The sequence below is a fragment of the Quercus suber genome, unplaced genomic scaffold, assembly GCF_002906115.3.
Source record: "Quercus suber isolate HL8 unplaced genomic scaffold, Cork oak 2.0 scaffold_337, whole genome shotgun sequence".
NCBI classification, from domain to species: Eukaryota; Viridiplantae; Streptophyta; class Magnoliopsida; order Fagales; family Fagaceae; genus Quercus; species Quercus suber.
In genome coordinates this window covers 373,992-384,475 of record NW_027069789.1, presented here as the reverse complement: position 1 = coordinate 384,475, position 10,484 = coordinate 373,992, and the positions used below count along the sequence as shown (strand labels likewise).

General features: G+C 35.4%; 2 protein-coding genes across 2 annotated transcripts; both read left to right on the top strand.

Annotated features, from left to right (window-relative positions):
• The first annotated feature begins 942 nt into the window (after positions 1 to 942).
• LOC112016048 (uncharacterized) lies at positions 943 to 3,155 on the top strand. The gene has a single exon (XM_024048539.2). The coding sequence runs from the start codon at positions 2,186 to 2,188 to the stop codon at positions 2,906 to 2,908; it is 723 nt and encodes a 240-aa protein (XP_023904307.1). The 5' UTR covers positions 943 to 2,185; the 3' UTR covers positions 2,909 to 3,155.
• A 5,376-nt stretch (positions 3,156 to 8,531) lies between these two features.
• Positions 8,532 to 10,269, top strand: LOC112016065 (nuclear transcription factor Y subunit B-3). The gene has a single exon (XM_024048563.2). It carries the CDS (start codon positions 9,192 to 9,194, stop codon positions 9,894 to 9,896), a length of 705 nt encoding a protein of 234 aa, XP_023904331.1. The 5' UTR covers positions 8,532 to 9,191; the 3' UTR covers positions 9,897 to 10,269.
• The last annotated feature ends 215 nt before the right edge of the window (positions 10,270 to 10,484 follow it).

The window sequence follows — 10,484 nt, the reverse complement described above, 5'->3', positions numbered from 1 at the left end:
CTCTTCAAGAAAATGAAAAATCAAGGCCATTGATTCAAGCCAATCTCTAAGATTGCATTTCACCTACAATGGTGGGAGTGGGGCTAAGCATTTTAATTGGTAGGTACATATAGACACTGATGGCCCATATGATAAAGCATACTTGAAGCCATCATTAGTGGCGCAATCCTTAAACAAAAAAAGCATGTATCATAACTTAATTTTTTAACCCTAGCTATATACTAGGGCAGGAAGGGTTTGCCATAATAACAACTATGAATTTTATAACAGGTTGATTTATATATAGGTGTTTCCATTCTATTTGGTTGAGGGTCAGACTATAGCCTTTATCAATTTTTTTTTCTAAGTAATTATGCCATGCAAAAAAATTAAATTATATATTATTAAAAGCTCCTATTTTTTTAATCTTGCGTTGTAAAGAAGTGACTACCACCAGCTAATATTAGGATAGTACTATATTTTTTTGGTACAAATTATTAATTAATGCAAAGCATTTCTTTCCTATCTCAACGAATATTCACATTCACAAAATGAATAAAATTAGTCAATGCAAAATATTACCTGAATAATGCAAAAGATTGAAATGAAATGAAGTACTTGGTTGCATGACTGTATAGGAACTAGAATAATTATTGTTTTGAGTCAAACACATTCATTTATTTGAATTTTTTATCAGTTGAATTGGTTTTGTCTGAATTTTTGCTTTGTGCTTCTCACTGAGTTTTTGAATGAAAAAAAAAAAAAAAAAAAACTCCACTTTCGTTTGTTACGTCTAGTACGATCACCTCTTTCTGCACTTAAATTTTAATGAAAAAATTCATATAATAACAAAAGGTGGGATATAAAACTACAACTTCTTTCTTCATAGGACTTGGTGTGGTACATATAGCTAATATATTCATGGGTTTTCTATGTCTATAGAGGTGGTACATAAGACACGTGAAAATACTCATTTTTGTTGATTGTATATAAAGATTTGATGTCATTGCAGCAAAGTTCATGAATTTAACTAAAAGGTCTGTTCTTCTGAGCCTAAACAAAAGAACTGATATACTTTCAGCTACGATGATAGTTTGAATTCAATCGCACATAAGTGTTTGAAAGCAATTTGGTTTCTGCACAAAGTTGGTTTTGTTTTTTTTTTTTTTTCCTCTCTTTTTGGGTGTGTTAAAAGTCAGATGAGGCATTTGAATAGAAGACAAACAAGCTGTTATTGGTTAGAAGGAAAAAATGTGCAAACAATGAGCCTTTGATGAAGCTTCAGGTGTGGTTGTGATAATAGTATTCTTGGAGTACACAGAAGCAGAAAAATAATATTGTTTTTTGAGGTCTTTTTAAAAATTTTCTTTCATCCCTAGTTTTGTTGCATTGAATTTGGAGGGAAAGTGCCATGTGGTGAGCTGAGATATGTGCACATGGCTTCTCTCATTTCCAAGCTCTGAGACCATAAACCAGTAGTGGGAAACCAGTAGGTTTTGTGATTTTCAAGAGAATCAGTTGCAGAGGAAAACTACCTGATTGGTTTTAGGAAGTAAAAACCCAGTTTTTTAGGAGCAATGGGGACTGGGGAACTGTGAGTCTGTGATAAGAGTAACAGCCCATTATTTTCAGCACAAATCCAATTTTATAAGAAAGAAAAAGGGGCAGTTTTCTCTTAGCTTTCTTCTTCTGTGCTAGCTAGTGCAGGTACATCTGTCACTCAAATCTCAAAGCACAGCTTGGCATCACAATGTTTCTTGCTTCCTTATACATGCCATTTTCATATCCCTATTAATGTCATCTGCAGATTCTGTTTGAATCCCATGTAAAAACCTTTCCTTTTTAGCTAAGTGTCTTTTCTAATATTTGAACAAGAAAAGCAGTGGAGCTTTAAACTGTCACATGCCCTTCTTGTGTCTACAAAACATCTTATCCTCACTTGTAGTATTTGCTTTTTCAATCTATAGTAGATCCATCAATCAACTTTTATGGTATCTTCATAGCTAATTTTCTTATTCATATGCCCTTGATCTATTTTATAGCTTATACTTAATCCTTACGTCTTACTAGAAGTTTTATCTTTTCCACCCATTTTATCTTCCATATACTGTTCTTGCAGTTGAATAAAAGGGAAAGTTCTCCCTTTTTCTTGCATAATTACTTTTCTCGGGATTACTGATTAGTAGGCTAGGCTTTTGTCTAATTCATGAACTTGGAAAACACAATTAAAGATCAAATGGCATCTCCTTTATGTTGCTTTAGAAACCCACTACCATGGTTCGCTGTCCTTGCTCCACTGCTAATTTCTGCTGCTATTTTGGTCTTTGGGTTCTCATCCATCCTCCTAACATCTACAGTATTGATCATCTTTTCTACTATTTTCTTCACATTCTCAAAGCACAAACCAGCTGCAGCTGAGAAATTAGTCCAAGAAAAGGTTCAGATGGAAGATGTAAAACCAGAACCTCAGCCTCACAGTGAAACTATAACACTAAAGAAGGAAGCACAAGAAGAAGGTAACAGTCAGATTGATGACCACTTGGTCACATCATTTGATTCACTTTCAGAGAGTGAATGTCTCTATCACTTATCGACTAGTGAGGAATCAGAAGTGGAGTGGTCGTTTCATGATAATGTGGATGATCAGAGCCCAGATTACTCCGATGGTTCAATTTCCGACGAGGAAAGCCTCATTGAAATTGCCCTTCCAAGTGGGCAGTATGTTGGTCATAAGGAAGAGTTGCCAAATGTTAATAATCATAAGCAGCAGATCAAACTGCCAGATTTCTCACCTGAGTCCATTTTCCAGCAACATTGTCTAATGGAGCTCATATCAGAGATAAATGAGATGAATGAGGAAGAGAATTTGATTGAGATTGACATATCCATGGGCTCCATCAAGTGTTCAAGGTTTGAGATTGAAGCATGAATTTAGTGTTTTGAAAGTTTTTGATCCACCCTGGATTTTGTTGAATTAGGATGTCATACTTCTTATCTTCCTTTACTTTGTTATATTGTTGTGAACTGTGTAGCTTTTTTTTTTCCCAAACATTGGATACCCAGTAAGGCACTGTATTATGGCCCTTTGTTTTCTCTTAATGCACATTAAAGTATTAAAAGTTTGAAGGCCATGGGCAATTGATGGAATCTCACTTGCATTTCTCTTTTCACTGATACTTTCTTTTTGTCCATTTGGCATCATCCTATGTTTTAGAACTATTCTGTGGGTTCCAGAAGATGAAAAAGCCCTAAGACTAAATCTTGATGTTAAAAAATTATTATTGACTACATGTGTTCAGATACATTTAATGTAAATTTATTACCAACAAATTAAATTATGTTAATTAAGGTCAATTTCAAATGATGGAAAGTTGTTAAACATATTACTTTTGCTTTAATCTGCTTTTGAAAAGCTCTTTGAAATGTAGAATTTTGCACCTGCAAGAAGCCAATCTTCACCCACTAGTGCTTTTCTCGAGTATTTCTCGTCGTATGTATAAGTTTGTTCTTGCTGCATATCAAAGCCTTATGAACTTTCTTAGTCAGATTGTGATCAATCATCCATGACTCCTTGCAGTTTTACCTTCTTTATCTGTTTGCTAGTTTTACTCATCTCTTCTTAAGTCATGGTTAGCCTTAGTTATGCTACATCTCCTTAAAATGTAGCAATTAGCAGCTGTTAGTAGCTGATCTATCTCCACTTGAGCTTTGCTCGAGTATTCTTATTCATTTCTATGAGATATTCTTGCTGCGTATCATATCCTTTCTTAATTTCCTTGATCAGATTGAGATGAGCCATTCATGATTCTTGGTTGTTTTTACTTAGGCTGCGTTTGGTTCAATGTAAATCGAATTCCGAGTGTAAAATGAATGCAGGGGAAAGTGAATTCCCTTAAGGAAAATGAAATCCGGGTGTTTGGTTTTGTAATGGAAAATAGTTCAGAAAACAATTTCCGGAGTTTGGAAATATTCTAAAAATGTTATTTTCCTACAAATTTTTCACATTTTCTTAGCCATTTTTTCAGCTCCCAAACAAATTTTATAACAGAAAAAATTCAAAATATACACTTATCTCAACCAAAAATCAAAATAAAAACATTTTCATTTCACAAACTCGGTGAGAGATTGAGGGAAAGAGAGAGTTAGATCGAGAGAGGTTGAAATTGGGTCAAGGCTCCGATCTGTGTTTGGTGTTGAAAACGAGCTTCAGTGACGATAAGAACGAGATGACAAGGCTTCGATCTGTGTTTGGCTTCAGGCGGTGACGACGAGCTTTAGGCGGTGACGATGAGCTTCAAGCGGCGATGAGATTCTCCCAAGTTCAATCTCTCTCTCTCTCTTCGGGTTCACTTTCCCTTCAAGCTCTCTCTCTCTCTCTCTCTCTCTCTCTCTGGTTTTCAATCCGTGAAACTTGATTTGAAGGTATGGGTTGGTTAGAACGAGGGATGGGTCGATGGAGGTGGGTCAGAGAGGATGAGGACAAGGGATGGGTCGGCGGAGTGGCTTGCACAGTGACGACAGGGCCATGGGTCAGCAGAGTACCCTCTTCTTGCTCGGCTTGGGCTCTCTCTCACTCAATCTCTCTTTAGATTTTTAGTCCATAAAATATTGTTTAAAGGTAAAACAATTATGGAAATGGTTTTACAGGTGAGAAGGAGTATTTTACGGTCAAAGTGTAAAACATTTTCAGTTTAACCATATTTTCAATTGGTACCAAACACATAATGATGTAAGATACTTTCCTTATCATGTGAAACAAACACATCCTTATTTATATCTATTTACAAGTTTTACTTATCAGTCATGGTTAGCCTTATATTTGATTACTGGGGGACTATGTGGCTCCATCAGTCTCATCATGACACTTTTTTTTTTTTTTTTTGATGGAAATGACACATTTTGATTAAAATACCTGATTGATTTCCACCTTCCACATACAGCACTTATTATATCCACCAAGGAACAAGGCATAAAACTCAATAAGGAACCTCGTTTATCCATTGGAAGTTATTGAGAAATAATATATGGTAGTCCATAATAAGTCATCATTAGCTCGATCCAATCAGTCAGTCTTCATATACAGTAATCAGCACTTGCAAACAGTTCTGAAACTTTCATGATACTAATTAAAGCTAATCATATCTTTCTGCTTAAGGGCCCAAAAGTACATTCACAAATGTATGCTAAAAATTTTATAAACTTTAGATCATCTGAGAGGAATTTTGTGAGAGCTCTAATGTTTTTCAACACTTAAAAAAGAATTATAAGAGAAAGGTATCCCTATCTAAATGTAAATTGCAAGATGAAATTTACAAAACCCTGAAAAAGAAGCAAAAGAATTAAGGAGTGTCCAAATTTCTTCTGGCAATCATTTTTAATTTTTAATTTTTTTTTTTTGGGGAAAAATTCGGGCAGTCATACTTGTTTTGGACTTCTGGTATTGTATTCAAGGAAGTCGATACCGTACCGGTACCAGCCGTACCAGCCGGTATGTACCGTACCGGTTGTATACAGGTATCGAAACATTAACATTTTGTACTGGTTTAAATACCGGCCATACCGGCCATGTACCGGCCATATTGGCCAATTTCGGGTAATACCGACCGGTACCGGGCGTACCGGCCGGTACAGAAAAATATTTTTTTTTAATTTATTTCTTTTTTTAAGTTTTGTAATTTTTGAATTTTTGTTAGGGTAGAATGATAACTTATTTGCATTAACTTATTAGTATTATTTGTTTTCTTAATATGCAATTGTAACTTTTAAGCTTTCTATTTTTTATATTGTGTGTTTTTTTTTCTTTTAATTGATACTAAAGTCTAAAATTATGAATAATTAGTTTTGAATTGAGGAAATGTTTTATGGTAAACTTTTATATTTATTATAATATATATACACACACATACATATATATATTTATTTAAAAATATAAAAAATAGCGGTAAACTCGAAACGGTATACTAGTATTGACCGGTATCCGAAATATACCGTACCGCTGGGCAAACTGATACAGCCTCCGGTAGAATATTGACTCTCTTAATTGTATCTTTCCTTCTTCTTTTTGGGTCAAAAAGGGATATTTTATTTTTTTATATAAATTATTTACATAAACAAAGTAGTTACAGAGCACTCTCTCAGTGTGCCCAGATTCATCAAGTCCTAAACAAAACAGTGATATACAAAAGAGGGACAACTGTCATATTTTTATGCATTGCTCTCTTGTTCTCGACCCTTTTCACCAGCCGATTCGCACATCTATGGTATTATGACTTTATTTTAAAAAAAAAAATTAAAAGAAAGTGCTTGCACTGCTCAACCATGCCTCCTCAGCTGCTGACTTGTACATTGGGTCACAGACCCTCTTGTTTCATTATGTAGGCATAAATTTGACCAAAAATTTTAAAATGATCCAATAGCAAATAGAAACTTTCATATGACTTCCACCAAGTTGCACATATAGATTTTATAAGCATGCGTCTACATCCTTTGAGGCAATTCACCAGAACTTTTGGACCACAGTCTATAATTAAATTTTGATATTCAGAGATCTGTGACATGAAAGGCTCTTTGGCAGGCACTGAACTTTCTGCCACTATGAATTAGGATTTCAATAGAGATCTTGCAAGATTTGTGGACACCAACTTCACTCAGTGAACACATACTATTCCTCAGAGCTAGCTCTGTGATGCCCATATTGCTTCCACACTTAAAAAACATAAGTCCTCTTTACTTTTTACCATGGTGTTCAAATCTCATAGTATAAAGAACACAGACTGTTCTGATAATGAAAGTTGAAAAAAAAAAAAAAAAAACTGTTACATGTCTAAAAGGAATGATCTACAATATTAAGGGCACGTTTTAAAAAAAAAAAAAAAAACTGTTACATGTCTAAAAGGAATGATCTACAATATTAAGGGCACGTTTGGTATGCTGTAATAACTCATGTAATGGAATAGTTATTCATGTGTAAAAATCTCATAGTATAAAGAACACAGACTGTTCTGATAATGAAAGTTGAAAAAAAAAAAAAAAACTGTTACATGTCTAAAAGGAATGATCTACAATATTAAGGGCACGTTTGGTATGCTGTAATAACTCATGTAATGGAATAGTTATTCATGTGTAATATCAAAAACGGTAATTTGGTTGCATCTTTATTACATGGATTAATTATTACATTGGAATAACTATTCTTTAAATTGAAGAAAGCTATTCTTATTTAAAATGGATGTAATAACTATTCCTTAGTGTATATAATAGGTTTTAAAATTAATATATTTTCAAAAATGTAAAGTTTCCTTATATATTTTCTTTTACAAGTTTTCCATATGTAACAACCAAACTTATGAATAGTAATAATTATTCTATTACAATGTCTTCTATTTCCAGTAATAAATATTATTATTCCTAATGTAATTTACATTCAGTGTACCAAACGTACCCTAAACCTTAGCATAGCTTTTAACAAATTTTAATCATCAAATTTAAGCCTCAAACATGATCAGATCAATATGCTATATTATGGGCCATAATTTATTAATAAAGTGACCATATTCGTAGTGTTCTTTTTCCCTTTCTAAGTGAAAAAATTTCATACACTATTTGGAAGCACGAGGCTTGGACTGACACTGTGCAACGACAAGAAAGACACTGTCGTGTTGTGTGAGTGGAAACGTTGAAAAACCCACAACAATTTCCAAGCAATGAGTAATTTGTTTAAACTAATAAGCAAGTCAACAAAATTATTGTGGCCATTGTGTTAAATGAATCTTTAAAAAGTTAAAAATCTATATGATGATAAGTGAAAACTTTGGTTTATATTGAGAAATAATTAGGTACTTTCAATATAAGTCCACTCTAGTCCTATAAAATGTGGACCCTATATAAAGGACCGATGAATAGATCCGACCTTCATATAAGTGGTGGATATATTCCACCCAGAGAACCAAATAATTTTATGTTTACACTTAATATTTTGTGGCACTGAAATACAAGATGATGTATTAAACTGTCATCCAATGCATAAAAAAAAAAACTGTACTAAAATCATGCTCGATTTACAAAAAGTTCATTCAACACCAGTACTTTCATAAAAGTGGAATTTAGGACCCACCCTCAATTTGCAACAACGTTAGGTTGACAAATCAACAAAGAGGTTATAGCCATTGGATTAGTTGACTCTTTGAAAAACCAATTTTCAAAAAAAAAAAAAAAGCATTGCCTTCGAGAGTCTCTACATCAAAACGACACAAAAGCTACTGCCGTTTTCACAAATCAACGGCTAATGTAATGCCACGTGTGTAGATTAGAGATACAGACGGCTCAGATTTCATGAAGTCGCCACAAGATTCTTACAAAAGTTAAAAACAGAAAGTTTAACCCAACTTGACATAACCCACCACGTGTCAGCACCAGAACCGTCTAGATCTTACAGCCCCCACTAACGATCGAACGGTTAGTAACAACCCACGTGACCCATTCTTATCGAGAAATAAACGGTGGAGAGAGACCCACGTGTCGCTCACGGTGCAATTATTACCTCAACGATCCGACGGACCCCAACACCTCTCCCTCTCTGAACTCTCTCTCTCTCTCTCTCTCTCTCTCTCTAAACTCTGCAAAACACAGAAAAAAACTCCACCCACATTCCCGGAGCTCCTCCACTTTTCCCGGCCAGTCCCTACTATTCCAATTCTACCCCTCACCTTTCCTCTAAATCCCCTCTATATCCCTACCCCGCATAACTTAATTTCTGCAAAAGAAAAAAGAAAAAAAATCCCCTAAACTTTCCAAGTTTTGCTTCTTTTAAATTTCTTTTATATAAACCTTTTTGTTTTGTTTTTTGGTTTCAAAATAGTTGTGTTGGGTCTGGTCGTGTTAGGTGAAGCAAGTTTTGGAATTTTACTTATTAGACTGTTTTGTAAATTTGAATTAGACCCCGTAAAAATTTTGGATTTTTGGTCTGTTTTGTGAAAGTTTAAATTATATTTGGTAAATTTGGTAACTTTTTTGGGAACTTAGTCAGACCCATATAGATTTACGGCGTGAAATTGTGGATTTTGGTCTTTTTTGTTTTTGTATTTTTGTCTGAAACTTTGACAGACCCATAATAGTTCTTAGCAGAAAGTTGTTGAATTTTTGGTCCATTTGGGTTGAACTGGATCGGACACAGAAAAGCTTTTGAAGTTTGAAGGTTAAAAGAGAGTTTGGGGATGGCGGATTCGGATAACGATTCAGGAGGACACAACAACAGCAACAACGCGAACAGCGAGTTGTCAGCAAGAGAACAAGACAGGTTTCTTCCGATTGCAAACGTGAGCAGAATCATGAAGAAGGCATTGCCAGCAAACGCTAAGATCTCAAAGGATGCTAAAGAAACAGTGCAAGAATGTGTGTCTGAGTTTATTAGCTTCATCACTGGAGAGGCTTCGGATAAGTGTCAGAGAGAGAAGAGGAAGACTATTAATGGTGACGATTTGTTGTGGGCTATGACTACTTTGGGGTTTGAAGAGTATGTGGAGCCACTCAAGATTTATCTGCAGAAGTATAGGGAGATGGAAGGGGAGAAGAGCTCTGTGGGAGGAGCTGGAGGAGGAGGGAGGCCAGGCGAGAAGGATGGTGGCGGTGGTGGCTCCGGTGGTGGTGGTGGCGCCGCTGGTGGTGGTGGTGGAAGTGGTGGGGGTGTTAGTTCGTCAGGGAATAGTGGTGGGTTTAATGGGGTTGGAGGAATGTATGCTGGGATGTATGGGGGTGTTATGGGTCATCATCAGGGACACGTGTACGGTTCTGGTGGCTTTCATCATCATGGAATTCAGGGTATTGATGGTGGAGTTGGGGTTGGGGTTGGGAAGGGTGGCTCAGTTGTTGGTGGTGGTGGAGCTGGCAGTAATGGCGGTTCCATTGTGAGGTCAAGGTAGTAGGCAGGTGTGCTTGATTAATTTACTCTCTTAATTAGCAATTAGCATTTAAAAACTTTGTGGTAAATGAAAAATTAGAGAGAGGATCTTAATCTGAGGTGGGCCTAGACACTTGGATTATTATTATTTCTTTTTTTTTCTGTTTTTTTGGTACTTGTTCATGGGATTATATGATGCATAGTAGTAGTAGTAAAAAAGAAAATTGTAACCTCTAATGATAGAGAGCACTAGTACTGATTGAGGGAGAGGAAACATTGGGGAATGTTTGTATTATAATGATGATTCTCTTTGTAGAGTTCTTTTCTGATCCCTCTACTTCTATATGAAAGGGTTTAGTTGTTGTTGTATGGAATGAACGAATGATTTGGAAGTTTCTCTGTTTCTACTTTCGTGGTACATTGGGAACCTGGAAATTGCTTGAACTGACAGGTTTTTATTTTCCTTTGGTTCTGACAGTTTTCTTTAAGAAAAGGAGGGTTTGCATGTACATGTTCTTTTGAGGAAAGGGATTTATGTCCTAAATTTAGCCATTTGTCTCTATGGTTACGTGTATACCCAATAGGGAAAGAGAGCTATTCCATTTAAGAT

Excerpts from the sequence above, each read along its gene's own strand:
- LOC112016048 (XM_024048539.2), top strand. The coding sequence starts at position 2,186 with ATGAACTTGGAAAACACAATTAAAGATCAAATGGCATCTCCTTTATGT.
- LOC112016065 (XM_024048563.2), top strand. The coding sequence starts at position 9,192 with ATGGCGGATTCGGATAACGATTCAGGAGGACACAACAACAGCAACAAC.